Raw genomic sequence first — 19,208 nt, forward strand, 5'->3', positions numbered from 1 at the left:
TCAGACCCAGGAGACATCAGTCACCAAGCCAGGGGGCCAGGGTTCCTCCGCACACTCTGCGGCAGACCCAGAAGTGGATTGGAAGTACTTCTGGTCCACTTCTGGGTCCGCTGCCAAGCACGCAGGGGATCCCCCTGCACTCCTGTGGAATGTTCCATGAGCCCCACCATCTCAGCATTCATGAACCATGCCTGGACCTCGAGGTATGTAGAAAAAACATATTAAACTGTTTCTATAGCTGAATCGTTGAATCTCTCTGAATTGATTCATAGGCTTCTGATTCAATTCGTAGAGATTAATGGGTCTCTGAATCCGAATCGAATCAAGAGTTTTGGCCACTGAATCAGGCTGAATCTCCTCCAAATTGAATCGGCGACCAAAGCTCCATGCACCCCTAGTAACTGGTTCAGGCACAGGTACCTTTCACATACAGATCTTTCTCTTCCAGCTTGCCTCTCATTGCCTAACACAAGACTGGGATATTGAGTAAAATGCTGAAGACTTAATAACTTACTGATAGATTTCCAGGGTGAGATGGGAAGGGAATATTCTGTGTACAACATAACAGAATAATTATTTTGCTATTTAAAAGACCAAAGTCACCTCCTTTATCACTAAGGGAGACAACACTTAAAGTAGAGCTACTGAAAAGCCTTAGGAACTGGAACTTAGCAATAACTTCAGGTATTTAGTTCTAAAATAACCTAGCTCTGAAGGGACATTTTATGTTGTTAGTTCTCCCTGAAAAGTTTAACGCAGTGGTACTCAATTTTCTGGCCCTGTGGGCTGGATGAGTGCTTTGGGGTTGGTCTGTGGGCTGGATCCAGCATGGGGTTAGCTTGCAGCTGTGAGTGGTGCACCAATATAACACCCTGCACCAGATCCAGACCCCACTTGCCAGCCTGGCTCTGTAGGCTGAATCCAACTGTGGCCAGACCCTGCATACTAACTCAATCCAGCACCTGGCTTTGTGTCATCCAGCCTTCAGGACTCCCCACATGTCTGGAAATTTTGGCAGGAGGTGAGTGGTGGAAGCATTAGTTGCCATAGCTTCCAGAGCCACGTAATTAACACTGCCACAGCTCTCCTGCTGCAAAATTTCTGGCCCCATGGGAAGTCCCATGGGCTGGATGAAGTGGTCTTGTGGGTTGGAGTTTGAGCATCATTGGTGTAATGGTTCATACCTATCATTGTTAGCCACCATTCTAGGGAGTTCCTTGATCTTCATGTTTTCACTTTGAGAATCAATGGCTAGTTCTTCTATTTTGCCTTAGAGCAGCCAGGGTTTACATATGTGGGCTTTGAACCTTTCTGATCCAGTGGCACTTTTCATTAAATAGGGCAAAGAGCAGTCTTAAAGGCTCTTCTGATTTGCCTCTGTATACTAAAAGGCTCTTCCAGCAACTGGGACTTACCAAAATGTTAGGTCTGAGGGAAGCATCTTTGGACTTAGCCATGCCTTCTGCTCTACCTTCAGGAAATGGCAGGATGTAGGATTTTCTGTGTAGTGGCTTTCCACCCTCCTAAGATCCCCCTACCTGTAAGGGACCAGTGCAAAACTTCTCTTCTGTACCAGAACATATTGCTTAAAGTGTTTATTAAAGTTGGGTTTTTTTTGCTTTATCTTCATGTTATTTTTCAGTTATGCAATAAAAAACATGCCAAAATTATGTTTTACTATGTAGTGGCATTTTATCAGTGTTATTGGCAATATTGTTAATTGAGGGTAATATTAATGCTTATTCAACCAGAGTTGTGGTATAAGGAAAGACAGCCTCGAACCATCTCATAGGTTGAGAGAGATTCTTCACAATCTGGAGTTCATTATAAACATTCACAATTTTTTTTTCTCAGCATTACCCTGCAGAGTAATTCTAAATTTGTTCTGTTTTTGTGTCGGTAGGCTTTCTACTTGTAATTTTTAACTTTCTAAACGCTAGAGAGCAAAAAATGTCAAGACCGATCTAGTAATTCTTCTTCCAGAACCAGAAAATTCTCCTTCTTTTCTACTAGCAGGTCTTCCTCACTGGCAGGCTCTTGATTCTGTAATTTACTTCACCACTAGTGAATTAATTCCCTACTAATGTCTTGGCCTAAAGGGCAGAACTTTGAAACTTCCCAGGCTTTGGGGAAATTAAATGACTTAATTTTATTTGTATTTTATCCTTTTTTGGTAGTGATTTTAAAGTTATGCATATATATTTTGAGATGTGTTACTAGATCTGTTTTATACATTCAGATAACTGGTATCACTTCACTAAAATACAGAACCCGTCTAGTATGAATTACAGCAACTGATTAGCAATGCAGAGCAATATTAAACCACTGCTTGAGAATACAAATTAAAGAATAGATTATTTAATTGAAATTGAAAGGAAATTTAAGCAAGATAAATATAATTATTCAAATTAGAATCTATCCAGGATACTACATCTCTCATTCTTGTGAAAAATGCTGTGGTATTTTTAAGGATCAACAGAGTGAACAGAGGTCAAATTCTCTCCTAATCCTGCCTCCTCCCCATAATCCAAAAGCTAGCACATAGTGCTGTTTGCCCCCAAGTCATTACAGGGGGTCTAGTACTGATTCAGTGTATTGATATAGATCTATAGATAAACCCTAAATAGAACAGCTGTTCTCCACACATTGGCGTTTTTACTACAAGCCTTTAATTTCAGTAGGAGCTCTAGATGTTTGGGGTTTCTCACAATCATGCCTGTAGCTTCCCACTTACTAAACAGTTTATCTTCCTTATTTTTAATGCTACTTATAATATACTTCAAATAGTATTCTCTAGATAAAGATATACAAGAAATGAAATTGAAATCAAAGATGCTAGAGCATAAGAAGGAAAGGGGTTTTTTTTATGTATATTTTTTTTACCAGTAATAGTTTGCAACTCTGAGGTATGAGCAATGGAATTCAAGACTCTGTCAGCATGAAGCAAATGATCCGTTGGAGAGCAGAAATTCATCCATTCATAAATATAAAACCATTACTACTTTCAGTGTAAACATAGTATGCACAATAGCCAATATTTATGAAGGTTATATTTTTGAGAAGTATTTTATTAACATCTTAAATTAAAATCTCAGCTTTGTTCAATAGATTTTGAATTTACAATGCCTATTTTGGTTGTCTGAGCTGGTGAATATTTAAATAATATCAAATTGAAGGCTTTGCTTGTTTAATACATACAATAAATTTACATTTGGCCACAAAGAGAACTAGAATGTTTTAAAAATAATCCTTCTGCACATTATTTAAAAGTAGTGAACAATCCCCAGTTCATCCTATTAATGTACTCCCAGGCCCTTCTCCCTCAGGAGGTGGAGGGTAGACCACGGTATCCCTCCAGGGCAAGGGAGGACTTGGGGACCTCCCCTTCTGTCCAGCCCAGGGGTTGAACCAAGGTGGTCAAGGGCCCCAAGGCCTGCTGCACCAAGGTCCCTGCCCCACTGGAGCTTTGCAACAGGTACAAACCTCTTGAAGCCCCAGCAGAGCCTGATAAGTTGCCAGCTCCCACAGGCAACACGGGCTCTAATGTAGCTACTGCCCCCACTCTCCCTAAGAGAAAACGCAAAGTGTTTGTTTTCGGAGAGGACATCCTGAGAGGACAATCTGCCGCCCCAACCCCTTAGCCCAGGAAGTCTGTTGTTTCCTGGGAGCCCGAATCCGAGACATTGCGGAGAAGATCCCTAAATTCCTCCAGCCCACTGACCATTACCCTATGCTCCTTATCCATGTGGGCACCAATGACATGGCTCGGAGTGCTCCCAGCCGGGTCATGAAGCACTACAGGGATTTGGGAGTGGGGCTAAAGGGTCTGAGGGTGCAGATGGTGTTTTCTTCGATCCTCTCAGTCTTGCACTACGGGCTGAGGGAGATGAGGATCCAGATAGTGAAGCAAAGACTGCAGCACTGGTGTCATTGGGAAGGCTTCGGCTTCCATGACCACAGTCCACTCTGGTAAGAGAGGCAGTGAGCTGCTGGGAAGGGATGGCCTCCACCTCTCTCTGATGGGGAGGAGGCTCTTCTCAACCACACTGGCTGACCTGCTCCACTCGGCTTTAAACTAAGCCCACCAGAGGGGGGGGACTACCGCCACTGCTGGCCTGCTGAGCAACCCTTGCAAAGACAGTAAGTCAACGCACTTAAGGGAGCCCACCCCTGCCGCAGCTCTGGAACAGTCTGTAGGCAAGGCTGGGACCCCTAAGGGGACACTTGCCTGCCTGTACATGAATGCCAGGAGCTTGGGAAATAAACAGGAGGAATTTGTCCTCCTGCTGAACACAAATAATTACGATGTCATAGGAATAACGGAGACTTGGTGGGACTCCACCCGTGACTGGACCATGGGTATAGATGGCTATACCCTGTACAGGAGAGATCGAGTGGACAAAAGGGGCGGGGGTGTAGCTCTCTATGTCAAGGAGAGCCATGCATCCCTGCAAGCTGATATTGGCGACCAGGGTGGATGACTGGAGGCCCCCGGGTTAAAATCCATGGTGAACGTGGCACAGAGAACACAATGATGGGAATCTATTACAGGCCTCCCACCTAAAGTCAGGAGCTTGATCAGGAGGTTGCCAGGGAATTGGCTGAGGCTGCATGCTCCCATTCCACGGTTGTCATGGGAGACTTCAACTACCTAGACATCTTGTGGGAACAGCGTTCAGCTAAATCCGAGCAGTCGCAAAGCTTCCTCTCGTCTGTATGCCCTCTACCTGACTCAAGAAGTCTACGGGCCAATGAGAGGTAAAGTGCTGCTCGACCTGGTTCTGGCAACCGGGAATGACCTAATCGGTGACCTAACAATCGGTGGGAAGCTGAGTGACAGCGACCACGAGCTGATTACCTTCACCATCTGCTGTAAAGCTGGCAAGACAGCAATACAGAAATCCTCAACTTCAAGAAAGCTGACTTTGACAAGCTCAGGAGGCTTGTCAGTGAGGCTCTAAGGGACCGTGACCCAAAGGGGAGGGGAGTTCAGGAAGAGTGGTTGCTCCTCAAGGGAGCTATCCTTGATGCACAAGCTAATGCTATTCCATCTTGGAGGGAAGGCAGCAAAAGGGCACAGCAGCCCCCTTGGCTCTCTATGGAACTAGCGGACTTCCTGTGGCTAAAAAGCAAGACCTACGAAGAATGGAGGATGGGATCCACCTTCAAGGACGAATATTCTGCAATGGTCCAGACCTGCAGGGAATGAACAAGGAAAGCCAAGGCTGTGACTGAACTCCAACTAGCTACAAGTATCAAGGATAATAAAAAGTCCTTTTTTAGATACGTGGGGGGCCAGAGGAAAAGCAAAGGCAACATTGGACCCCTGCTAAATCAGAAGGGACAACTGACAACCGACGCCCAGGAAAAAGTCAACTTAATAAATGGGTACTTTGTGTCGGTTTTTCATCAGTCCCACGGGTTGCCCCTGCCCATTACAGGACAGCGAGGCCTGGGTGAGGGAGATCTCTTGCCCTCCATCAATGCTGACCTCATGAAGGAACACTCTGAGAGGCTGGACACCTTCAAGTCAGCCGGCCCTGACAGTCTACACCCCAGGGTACTCAAGGAGCTGGCGAGCATCATAGCCCAGCTTCTGGCACGGATCTTTGAGAACTCCTGGCGCTCTGGTGTAGTGCCCAAAGACTGGAAGAAGGACAATGTGGTCCCTATATTCAAGGAAGGGAGGAAAGTGGTTCCGGCAAACTGTAGGCCCATCAGCCTGACCTCTATCTTGGGGAAGGTCTTAGAAAAGTTTATTAAAGAGGCCATCCTTAATAGACTGGCCGATGCCAACATCCTGAGGGATAGCCAGCACAGATTTGTTGCGGGTAGGTCTTGCTTGACCAATCTCATTTCCTTTTACAACCAGGTGACTTATCACCTGGACAAGGGAGAGGAGGTTGATGTTGTATATCTTGACTTCAAAAAAGCCTTTGATCTGGTATCCCATGATGACCTCTTGGCAAAACTGGCCAACTGCAGCCTCAGGTCCACCACAATGCGCTGGCTGGGGAATTGGCTCTGTGGTCGGACACAGAGGGTGGTCGTTTACGGAAGTCAGCCATAGATTTCATAGACGTTAGGGCTGGAAGGGACCTTGGAAGAACATCGAGTGCAGACCCCTGCCCGAAGAGCAGGAAGTCAGCTAGGGTCGTAGGATCCCAGCAAGATAAGCATCCAATTTACTCTTGAAGGTGTTCAATGTAGGTGCTTGAACCACCTCTGGTGGCACGTTATCCCAGAACTTGGGGGCTCAGACAGTAAAGAAATTCTTCTTTATGTCCAGCCTGAAACAGACTTGCAGTAGTTTTTAACTATTCGACCTCGTTATCCCTTGGGGCACTCTGGTGAACAAACGTTCCCCCTGATCCTGGTGAACAGCCCTGATAAACTTATAGGTGGTCATCAGGTCACCCCTGAGCCTGTGCTTTTCCAGGCAGAAGAGTCCCATAGCTCTCAGCCTGTTGTTGTAAGGTCTGTTTTCCTGACCTCTGATCACGTGCGTGGGCTCTTCTCTGGACTCTCTCAAGCTTCTCCACATCCTTTTTGAATTCTGGAGCCCAAAACTGGACGCAGTACTCCAGCTGCGGCCTCACCAAGGCCAAGTACAATGGGAGAATGATGTCCTGGGATTTGCTTGAGAAGCATCTATGGATGCAAGCCAACGTTTTGGTCGCTTTACTAGCCGCAGCATCACACTGAAGACTCATGTTTATTTTGTGGTCAATGATGACCCCCAAGTCTCTTTCTTCTGTAGTGCTAGCCAGCGTAGCACTGCCGAGCCTATAAGGATGCTGCAGGTTTTTCCTCCCAAGATGGAGAACCTTGCATTTTTCAATGTTAAACACCATCAAGTTCTTTTCCGCCCATTTCCTGAACCTGTCAAGGTCAGCCTGGATCGCCCTCCTGTCTTCAGGTGTGGATGCTTTCCCTCAAAGTTTGGTGTCATTGGCGAACTTGGCCAGTCCGCTTCTGACTCCAATGTCCACATCATTAATGAAGATGTTGAACAATATGGGTCCAAGGACACAGCCTTGGGGGACCCTACTGGTCACAGGGCACCATGACAATTGACTTCCGTCGATTACCACCCTCTGAGTCCAACCACGGAGCCAATTTCCCAGCCAGCGGATCATGGTGGACCCAAGGCTACAATTGGCCAGTTTCGCCAAGAGGTGATCATGGGATACCAGAATGAAGGCTTTTTTGAAGTCAAGATATATGACATCAATCTCTTCTCCCTTGTCCAGGTGATAGGTCACCTGGTCATAAAAGGAAATGAGATTGGTCAAGCAAGACCTATCCGCAACAAACCTGTGCTGGCTATCCCTCAGGATGTTGGCGTCGGCCAGTCTATTAAGGATGGCCTCTTTAATAAACTTTTCTAAGACCTTCCCCAAGATAGAGGTCAGGCTGACGGGCCTATAGTTTGCTGGATCCACTTTCCTCCCTTCCTTGAATATAGGCACCACGTTGGCCTTCTTCCAGTCTTCAGGCACTACACCAGAGTGCCAGGAGTTCTCAAAGATCCGTGCCAGGCGCTGGGCTATGATGCTTGCCAGCAACTTGAGGACCCTGGGGTGTAGATTATCAGGGCTAGCTGACTTGAAGGTATCCAGTCCCTCAAGGTGTTCCTTCATGAGGTCAGCATTGATGGAGGGCAAGGGATCTCCCTCACCCAGACCTCCCTGTCCCATAGTGGGCATGGGTGTCCAATTGGACTGATGAAAGACCGAGACAAAGTACCCATTTAATAAGTTGACTTTTTCCTGGGTGTCAGTTGTCCCATCTGGTTTAACAATCATCGTGGTGCCCTGTGACCAGTGGGGTCCCACAAGGTTCTGTCCTTGGGCCTATATTGTTCAACATCTTCATTAATGATGTAGACATTGGAGTCAGAAGCGGACTGGCCAAGTTCGCTGATGATACTAAACTTTAGGGTATAGCATCCACACCTGAGGACAGGCCGGCGATCCAGGCTGACCTTGACAGGCTCAGCAAATGGGCAGACAAGAACCTGATGGTGTTTAACATTGAAAAATGCAAGGTTCTCCACCTTGGGAGGAAAAACCTGCAGCATCCTTATAGGCTCAGCAGTGCTACGCTGGCTAGCACTACAGAAGAAAGAGACTTGGGGGTCATCACTGACCACAAAATGAACATAAGCCTTCAATGTGATGCTGCGGCTAGTAAAGCAACCAAAACGTTGGCTTGCATCCATAGATGCTTCTCAAGCAAATCCTAGGACTTCATTCTCCCATTGTACTTGGCCTTGGTGAGGCCGCAGCTGCAGTACTGCGTCCAGTTTTGGGCTCCAGAATTCAAAAAGGATGTGGAGAAGCTTGAGAGAGTCCAGAGAAGAGCCCACGCGCATGATCGGAGGTCAGGAAAACAGACCTTACGACGACAGGCTGAGAGCTATGGGACTCTTCAGCCTGGAAAAGCGCAGGCTCAGGGGTGATCTGATGACCACCTATAAGTTTTATCAGGGGTGTTCACCAGGATCAGGGGGAACGTTTGTTCACCAGAGCCCCCCAAGGGATGACAAGGTTGAACGGTTATAAACTACTGCAAGACCATTTCAAGCTGGATATAAGGAAGAATTTCTTTACTGTCCGAGCCCCCAAGGTCTGGAATAGACTGCCATCGGAGGTGGTTCAAGCACCTACTTTGAATGCTGTCAAGAAAAAATTGGATGTTTATCTTGCTGGGATCCTATAACCCCAGCTGACTTTGTGCCCCTAGGGCAGGGGGCTGGACTCTATGATTTTCCAAGGTCCCTTCCAGCCCTAATGTCTGTGAAATCTGTGAAATGTTATAAAATACCAGTGAGTTAACAATAAATTGGTGATCTTGGTAGGGTCTGGCTACATAGAATCATAAAGAATTAGGGCTGGAAGGGACCTCCATAGGTCATCTAGTCCAATTCCCTGCCTGGGGCAGTATAATCCCTATCCAAACCACTGTATACATATCCACTCACTAACTTCTCAGTAAAACTATGCAGTCAACCCTGACACAGCACAAAGCATAACACCCTAATCTGCCACAGGTAAAGCAGTGGGTACCATGGTGGTCGACATCCTGAAGCATGTTGTTAATATACACAAGGAAGAGGGCCGAACCCCAGCTAAAGAGGAAGGCAAAAACCCCCACATGATGGATTGTGTTGGTGATCAGGGTTTGGCCATAGTTGGATCCAGCATACATAGCCGGGCTGGCAAGTGGGTTTGGGCAAGTGTCTGGATCTGGTACAGGGTGCCATACTAGTGCCATATTGGTGCCACAATCCATACCAGTCTGACCATGGGGTAAAATTCATCCCTGACCCCAATATGGTGATTGGTCTAACCTTGAGTGGAGGGGCAAGACCTTCCAGCTAGGAACGTCTTGTCTCAAGTCCCAGCAGGAGTACTGAGATGCCAGTCAAAATTCTCAATCTTGGCTATAGCTAACTCCCAGTGCTGCTGCAGAAGGCTTTAAAAAACACTGACACATGTAGCAGGATATCAGGCACAGAGAAGGTCAGACAAATGTAGGCTTACTTAGAGGGCTGGGTGAAACAGGTCAGGCTGGTAGTTCATACTGAAAGATGGTCCTGGACCACAGGAGCAAAAGGTTTTGCCATAATCTGGAAGTGAACCAAGGTCTCTTGAGTCTTAGCAGCATTCTGTGATCTGGTTAATAACCATGACATTCACTGGCAAAGTCTCTCTCTCATCATTGTGTAGTAGTTAGACTTTTTATGCTAAGTATGCTGAAAAAAAGAGGCACAAAGTGGGAGAAGCTAGGATCCTTTGATAAGTTTGGCTTCAGTCTCTCAGTGCCTCAGTTCCCCATCTATACAATGGGGGAGATCTGTGAGATGTATTTGCGTATTGTGAAAATAAGAACCGTAAGATAAACACAGAAATTATTCAAGGCCAGGTTTGAATGGTGTGAAATAAGGCATGATACAGCTCACTGAGTGACAAGGGGAAAAAAACCTATTGAATAAGTACACATTCACTGAATTAAGCAGATGTTCTGTGGAGAAAAATAGTACGTAGTCATGAAATTAGAGACTGTATCATAATGTGTGTTCACAGTAAGGCCAAATTTAAATTAATATAAACAATCTCAGTTCTGTATTTCCTGATGTCTGAATGCTCAACCTCACAGATTTAATGGTGACATAGTTTTGTTTGTTTTTAATATAAGAAGCTTTTAAAATTAGACTATTAAAATAAATTTGAACACTTTTAAAGTAAATCAGTTTTTAGCCGTATGGAATGCTGAGACCTCTTCCTGTTCTCTCTAAAATCAACAGCTGGTTTGCAAAACACTCATTAACTTTAAAGGAAGAAGATTGACCTTACAGTTGCTTACAAATATATTGTAAAGTTTAATTTTTATATATATATATATATATATATATATATATATATATATATATATATATGTATATGTATATAAGCCCTTTGACATCCTCTTGGAAAATGCTTCAGAAATAAAATTGTTTCTTTTTTCTGAATATTCCACTATTAGAACATATTATAAGAAAAATATAGAACACATGTTTTATATTTGTTTTTGCTGGGAGATATCTGAAATCCACTAGGTAATCATTTCCTGACTCTCTTTAAAGAGAGAAGATGCTGCATATTCATTGTACATTAATATGTTAAAGTAGAGAGGATAGTTAATGGAGCATACATAAAAAATTAACATGCAGTCTGCTTATAATTTCGCTGTAGGCATTGTGGTCTATTAGTTCAAATTATTTCATGGTCTACATTGACTGTTTGATAGTCTTTATAGTATTGTATTTCTAAATTTTAATTAATTTCTGCCATTTAAAAAATATTAATTTACTTACTGTTCCACTCACTTGCCTCACATCAGTAAGTCAGATCTAGGAGTAATTTCCAAAGAAGTATTACATTGCTGTTTCTATTTAATAGCTCATTTATGTGAAGAGTTAGTCAAAGGCTAGGGTTCTGGGTCAGAGATTTTTGCAACAAAGACATTTGAGCTGCATTGCTCCCTGAGTAACTTGTATGTTAAATACCAGTTGACAATTCTAATATAAAAATATATGTATCTTAATGTTTTTACAGCCTGGTTGAAGAGAGCAATCTTGTTCCAGTTCTTTTCCAAGTCATTCTGGTAAGAATACATTCATTTTTATATTTAATTTTAAACAATTTTTCAATAAATTTGTTTAACATCATTTGAAATGCCCTGACTGAAAAGTTCTACTCATAACTATTTCTTTTACTTGGACATGAATATATATGAGTCCTATGACATTTTTTGGATAGTTCAGCTTCATGGTACCTGTCAGCACATAAAACTCCAACTTACACAGATATTTACGTGGAATCTCACCAATGAACAATAATTTTCTTTTGTTTTACCTACGGGAATTTTTCCTTATTTTTTCTTATCTTACCTCCACCAGCAAACAATATTAGTTTTGGTTTCACTGCATAACCTCAGAAAACTGTCTCCAGATGGTTTGTTTATGCTGAAAAGGCTATTCCTGTTAACTCCTCATACCAGCCACTAGAGCTGTAGGGTGCCTGTACACACCACAGGTTTTAATCCTCATTAAATTAAATAGGTTTATAGAATTTAAACTTGGTTGTTGTTTTTTTTGGAACATCGCATCAGTGTTTGTATTTTTTCAGTCCAGAGGGGATGTCTGTACGGTTACAAACTGATTCAGCTTAGGCAGGTTAGACTAACCTGCAAAGATTTAATCAATTCCGGCTTTTTGAATGTCTGTCTCTAGCTTTGAAGCATCCAGAAAACCTACTCATGCAAACAGTCATGCAGTTGCAGTGCAAGAAAGGGCAAAAAATGTGGTGTGTACAAAGGAAAAAAGTTTTCAAACTTTTTAGACTCAAGACCCCTCATTAGACTCGAGACACCCCTCAGAAAATGTCAGTTCTTAGTTATCACTTGTTTTTTGACTACAGAAAAATAATGGAGCAGTTTTTCTATTGTAAAGAACTCAGGAAGACCACAACAGGTCAGAATGTATTTAACACTAGGGATTCCTATTTGAAATTTCTGGCTTTATCTTGTGAATCACGTTTGGTTACCTAACAGCACTAACATTATGTGGCACCCAGTGGCATGCTTGAAAGGATCTCAAGGCATCACAAGTTGTAGTGTGGCACCCTGTTTGAGATTCACCACACTAGAGCCACATCTTTTGAGACAAATGGTCAGGGAGCACATTTGGATAGATCATACAACACTGGTAGATGATTTATGCTACTGGAGTACTGAAAAAGTATCCCCAAAAAATTGCTACAGTTTGGGCTGGAAGGTGGGTACTGTGTTAACTATTTGAGATGCTGCCAGTAGCAGATACAGGAAACAGCACAGTTAGTGAAAAGTGTAAGAGAACAATACAAAAAGAAGTGAGAGAGGCTGGCTTCGATGATAATCGTGTTTACATCTGATGTGCTGGGTAACATGCAGTTTACCTTTCTTTTGTCTGAATGGGGTTACTGTACTTAAGCGAGACATTCCCTGCTGTAGTTCGTCCAGTGGTGCTATTTGAAAAAACAAAGAGACTAAGAAGAATGAATTGCTATGTCCAATCACATGAGTGCCTAGCTTTGTCCACTAGTTGGTTTCCAATAGTGGCCAGTACTAGGCCCTTTGCCACTATGGGCCTAAGCTACAGCCTTCCTTCTCTTCCGCTGCCACCCCTCCTCCCCCGCTATTCTTATACATACAGTGCAGTTGTAACTGTAGAGTTCATTACAGGCTAATGGGGCAGTGGTGAATTTGGAGGTCCTTGTTAAAATATTGATAGCCCAGTACTCTCCAGTCATTTCCAGCTCTTTTTCATTTCTTTTTTAACGGTTTTTTCCCCCACAAATTCATATGAGGTAAGTTCTGTCATGTCAGGGTGTTCTAGATGAATACTGAATAGTGTGATTTATACAAGGCAAGCACATTGCATACTTTTTATTGTAAAATCCTTTGACATTCAATCTCATTTAGGTTAGTAGTTCATAAATGTAGTTCTGAATCAACTCTGGTTTTTCCTCCTTAGGTTTAAGTATTTTCATCTTCACTGTTTCATTGCAGTGATTTATTTTACTGACTATTATTATCACTTTAATATCAAATACCTAGATATCAACCCTTTTTTATTAAAAACATCTTTATTGATGGCAGATTTTTTTCCAGTAGCATGCAGAATACTGCTATCATGACATTTTATAGTCATATGTATGGACAAATCTTTTAAAACAATTCTTATGTCAAATATTAACCACAAAAATACCCAGATAGCATGAATACATAAATGACACTAATAGCTACCGTACTAACTCAAATCCAAAGCAAGATGGTTTTTTCCTTATTCAACATGGGGGCAGTAGAAAAGCCTAATTTTGGATTTGAGTACTGGCCTGGGGCAAGTATCTGAGATGGGCCAGAGCTGAAGCTGTTGCCAGACCGGGGCCAGACGTGGAGTTCCCACTGCTTCTTGCTCCAGGCCAGGCCCTCAACTGCTGCTACTGCCTACCCCAGGCTAAGTCCGCCCCAGAGCTGCTGCCACTGCCTGCCTCAGACTAAGGTCAGGCCCAGAGCCATCATGACTGCCAGTCCTGGGCTTGGATGGGTCCTGAGCCAGAACTGCCACTGCCCCTGCTGCCTGGCTGGGGTCAGGACTGCAGTTGGGGCCAAAGCTGCCGGGACTGGGACAACTGCCTGGCCAAGGCCAAGAGCACAGAGCCACAGTGGCTTTATTCCTTGGGTCAAAGCTAGAGCCAGAGTCAGAGCGTGGGGAGGGCAGTCACCAGGGGGACAAGTGGTGAGGGTCAGACCACCTGCTCCCCTGCCACTGCCTTCCCTGCTGCAGGGTATAGGGAATGAATTTAAGATGACCGTCCAATAATTAGATTCTATACATGCAAAATTATAGCAAATTTGTAATTGTCCTTGTATAGAATCTAATGGTGGGGGGGGGGGGGGAGGAATAGTCTTAAATTCCAAGTCACCACCTTGGCTTTGAGAAAATATAGTTATTTTGTTCCAAGCCCTATTTATAAATACTAACTAAATAATTATATATAGTAATAAAAGGAATACACTATAATATTTTAAAATATTTTATGCTAAGTTATTTAAGTACCAGAGTAGTACATGAACCTTAGCCTTCAGAACTGTGGCAGTTCATAGACATCCAACTGGTCACCTTGACTTGGGGAAGGTATGGGGAGCAGCAGCTCCTCAGCTCCTTTTGGGAACCAAGAGGAGTCAAGCAGAAGGGAAGTGTTTAGGTATTTATTCCTACCTGAGAAGACCTCTCATGCAGGTGAGATCTTCATAACTGCATGTCTCCTAAGACTTCATGAATACCCGCATGCTCTGTTTCTAGTGGGAGAGAGGTATTTCCCCTGCTGGAAATATAATGGCCAGGAATAGTCATAGATTTGGGAAATTATGCATCCCGTCCCTGTCATGTTCCCCCCCCCCCCCCCCCCCCCCATACCCTTTATTCAAAATAGTACCTCTGGTATCTGAGGTCTACTATGTGAAAGTGGAGAAATTGGAATCAATCAGTAACTTTATTTTCATTGTACAATTTGATTTAATATGATCTACAAGTTGGTTTTGGAGAATAAGATACCCTAAGTCACTTGAAAATGATTGCTGTGTCTGGTGGTCCATTGAAACTTAGGTTGTGTCTTCCACTGCAGAGCTTGAGGAACAAATCATAGCTTTTAGGTGAAAATTACTCCTCCTTCAGCCTGTCCCATTTTTCTAAGAAGAGACAGTTGCCTGTATGTGGCATTTGGGCTCTGAGAGAATGCCACTAAGGGGTACCCAAATGGTTTAAGATCAGAGGTACCTGAGACTGTTAAGGCAGAGCAGTTGTTTCCCTTTCTGACCAATTCCAGTCAGCCAAGGAAGTATTTTAAAGAAATCCACGTTAGTAATAAACCTGCTCTTTTTTTGGCCGAGAGGTCAGACAGAGAGCTGTTTATGACAGCTTTTGTTCTCTGTGACCTCTGTTTTTGATGAGAAAGAAAGAAGCAAATGTTTGTAATAAACATTTCACCCTTGCTGACTTTGGAAAATAATCTGTAAGCAGTAGAAGAACAAAAAAGATGTCAAAGCACATTCCAAGTATTTTGTGTTTCTGTTCCTTGTATGCAAACATACTAAGTGTCAATCTTGATGGAAATGGAGTAGGGAAACAGTTCCTACTGGCATGGCACCGAATAGGAATTCAAATATAAGTACAATAAGCAGTAAGTTATTAATTCAAGTATTGCTCTTCCTCTGAAGATCTAAAAATACCTCATACACACAAGTCTTGCCACTTCTGACACTGACACCAGAGCTGATTGGTTAACTAGTCTTTGGATATGTCTATACTTCAGGCCCAGTCTCAAAAAGCGGGATAGATTTGTCCATGCTGAGCTCCATGTTAGGTTAAAGCTAGCCTGAATTTGTTTATGCTACTAGTGTGAAGCTACTTCTGTTGAGATTAATCAAAACCTAGTATTCATGTCTTTAATCATAGTTTATGACTTTCTACACTAAACAAGGCTCCCAAGCTTACTACATGAACTGTGCAACAGAGCTTATGGTAAGAAAATTCCACTGATTGCATGGACATAGGCATCTTAACATCTAGAGAGAATGAATGAGAACTCAAAAATGGAACACGTCTTGAGAAATTAAGCCTTATAATATCAGTCCCTCCTAAGGTATGTCTGTGCTGCAAGCAAAGATGTGATTACATTGTAGGTATGCAAACCTATACTAGCCTTTAGCTAGCATAAGTTACCAGAATGGCAAGACGTGGCAGCACAAGGACCCTGGGAATGTACTCAGGTTCCTAACCACTGTTGAACTCCACACTACTTCACCTCCACTGTTCTTGTCAACCATGCTTGCTATATTAACACATACCTGCTATATAGTTACACCTTAATTTTACTATTTATATGTATCATTAGTTTGCTAATGGGCTGGAATCAAGATACTAGTAAAATTTGGTTGCATTCAAGAGAGAATTCAATTGCTCTTCTAAAATTCTGCAGTAGTGGCAAGTTGTATGTGCTTTCATATATGCACATAAGATGGAAATAAATTACTTTCTATTTCTTAACTATAACTGAAGTGACAATGTTTACCAATTCAGTGATTGGTGATTAATTTTGAAGACTGACTAATGGAAACTTGGTATTTGTTTTATAGATAATTAGTTTGTAGAGCTTCCAGTTCAGCATTTTTATGAATGCTAAACTCTATCAAGATTTTAAGGAAAATATTGTAAAAGAGAGTTTTCCTATACACAAGAAATGAGGTTTAGTGACAGTCATTATAATATACCTTGAAAAATATAGGATAAGAAAAAACAGCATAAAAACTGTCAAAGATTTGTCTTAATTATTTTGAAATTAAAATTCAAGCTTTCAGTTTACAAACATACGTTAGCAACATAGACTACCACTGAATTTGGTTCATTATTTTAAGTTATGAATGGTGTCAGTTGGTACATTTTAAGTGCTGTGAGGGCAGAAGGGATTATAGCAGAAAAAGAAACCAATTAGAAAGTGTTAAATAAAGTGTTGTTGTATGCTGTGTCTTATATTATCAGATGCTCTCCTGTTAGCTTTAGCTTTTTCTGCTACATTCAAATTCATTTGTGCCCCAATATCAGACATTTGTGCCAACATTAAACTTACGAGCCAGATCAACTATCTAATTCAATATCAGTGTTTTGAATGTATAAAGTATAAGCTACTATTCAGTAGCAGAATACTGTTATAAACTCTCCATAATAGTGTTATAAATGTATTTTGCCCCCACACTTGTATAATATATATTTGCATTTTAGAATTATTGCCAACATTTTGCTAAGTAACTAGCAATAATGTCATTTTTTATATTACTTTCTACTCTACCTTCCTTTCCTGAGTAGTTCTTATTATAGTCACTGGGGGAGAAAAAATCAATCAGAATTAAAGACCTTGAATAAAAACTGCACACATCATAAAAAGTGTTGTTTATCTGCCCTTACTTTAGGGCTATCTGACTGCAAAGTATTGCATATAAAAGAAATCCTATAAAGTTGGTGAAATTGTATTTTTTATGTAGATAAATTTTAATACAAAAGCTAATGATATTGGTGATTAAGAGCTCAGCACTATTCTTTTTTTTTTAAAGACAGATAGCAACTGTATACCTACCCTATTAGAAATTTTAGTGTAAGTTTTAACGTACTAGTGTTTCGGAGTTCAGTTTGTGTTATTAAACAGGTTTTATACGGTGCTGTCCTTTAAAGGTCAATGCCCTCATAAAATGTATAGTGATATAGCTGGAATTTAAAGTAAATCCTTGTATTGAAAATGTATTTCTAACTGAAAGGGGCTGAAAAACTATTTGTTGCAAGCTCTCTTTTACAAATGTAATATTGTCTAGTACAAATAGGGTGCATCTATGCATGCAATTAATGAACAGTAAAAAACTCAGGTGCATATTGCCTCTGAGTTTATTGCTCTGGGTGCTGCATTTGAATGTGTGCCCAGGACCATAGCACATTGAGCTGGGTTGGAGCAGCACCTGCTAGCAGCTCTGCCCTGGCTCAACATGCTGCGGAGGGGCATCACCCACACTAAAGCACCCTTATGCCTCAGCCAGCCCTATCAGTGTCTAAACATGCATGGGTGCAGAGTAAAAAACTCTGCCATAGGATAGTACGTGTTTACAAGTACTAACCTATGGCAGAGTTAATTAGTTTACTCCATCCTAATAGCACTTCACACGTAGATGCTGAGGCATTTACTGTGGAGCCAATTAGGCAACTACAGTAAATGTCTCGTGTAGATGCTGCGGGCATGTCTAAACTGAACAATCTAAGTTTGTCTTAATTTATCTAAAATTATATTTCATTCTAATGAAAGTACTGTCAAAGTAGTTTGTATACTTCAAAGTTTGTTTGATGTTTGTAATTTACTTCTAATGTAAAATTATTAACAATAGCTTTGAATAACGATTTAGTCAAAATCTTTGATCTATCTAAAATACCAATAAACTGTGTCTTATTTTAAAAGGACTCCAGATTTTCCACTGAAATTCTTTCATTTTGTAGAATTTCTCAAAGATATACTTTAGAAAGCAGAAGAGAAAATGAGATCAAAACAGCTATGGAACAATTCTGTTCAATATTCACCTTTTGGTTCTTATTTTTCTGATTTTTATCTAAGTTTGAGCTTTTATATTCATTATTGTTTTTGTTGGCATAATTCATTATTTACAGCTCAAAAAGTTAATTCATTCCTTGGAAGTTTTAAACCCATTGAAAAACTAAAACAAGTGGAGCATTTACCATAGAAAGACATTTCAAAGATGTTTTTTAAATTCAACAGCGTGATTCCCCACAGTTGTCTCACTTTTTAAAATTGGAGGGTTAGATTTGAAGACCAGTCTGGATCCTGACCCTGCAGTGAAGTCCTTTAGTGCAGGTCCTTATTCCTGAGAAGACCCCTTTGAAGTCCATGGGACTCTACATGGGAGGTACACATCTGTGCGTGCACTCTTCTTGTAGGGGCAAGATTTGAGTCTTTAAAATTATGCTTCTTTAAGCCAGCAACTTTAGTCTACATCACTATTTAATAATATCATATATAAAACCACTAAGATTTGTGAATAATTAAGTGGAGTACCTCATTCCCCTATTCTGTCCTTTCTATTGATGACCATGGTGCTGTATCTTAACTTGAATTGTGGAACATATCTTTTAATTGTCTATGCAGTACTGGTGTCTGTTGCATATAAACATGTAATAGCTCTCAAAAAAGCTAGGTAATGAGGTAAACAGGCTAATTTTACATGAGAAACCTTTGGCAGTTACATTGACATAGAAAGTTACAGTTCTACTTTATAATTCCTCAAGCAGACATTCTTATCACAGTATATGAACTGTCTTTTATTTTAGTTTTAGTTTTGTTTTTGCTTATGTCACTGGGATGTGAACAAGGGTATTGCTGCTGCAATTTGTGGTTAAAATAAGGTAGAAAACCTACCTGCTCCAGTTTTTGTATAAAGAATGTTGTGGAGTTTAGCCCAATTTGCAAAATTGATATAAAAGTGAAAATGCATTAAGAGAAGTAATAGGACTGTCATTGGACCTTCCATTCCCTGTAGCCTCTCTTAAACTTTGGGAATATAGACAACCT

The 19,208-nt window shown here is 41.6% G+C and overlaps 1 protein-coding gene across 3 annotated transcripts in view; it reads left to right on the plus strand.

Moving 5' to 3' along the window:
* The window catches only part of ULK4 (unc-51 like kinase 4), a 468,513-nt gene that overhangs the window by 243,253 nt on the left and 206,052 nt on the right, over positions 1 to 19,208 (plus strand). For all 3 annotated transcript variants that reach the window (XM_019483511.2, XM_019483510.2, XM_019483506.2), the window contains exon 31: positions 11,103 to 11,151. In XM_019483511.2, coding sequence (XP_019339056.1) covers positions 11,103 to 11,151 — 49 coding nt within the window. The remainder of the gene's footprint in view (positions 1 to 11,102; positions 11,152 to 19,208) is intronic.

Source organism: Alligator mississippiensis, chromosome 5 (genome assembly GCF_030867095.1).
Source record: "Alligator mississippiensis isolate rAllMis1 chromosome 5, rAllMis1, whole genome shotgun sequence".
In the NCBI taxonomy this organism is placed as follows: domain Eukaryota; kingdom Metazoa; phylum Chordata; order Crocodylia; family Alligatoridae; genus Alligator; species Alligator mississippiensis.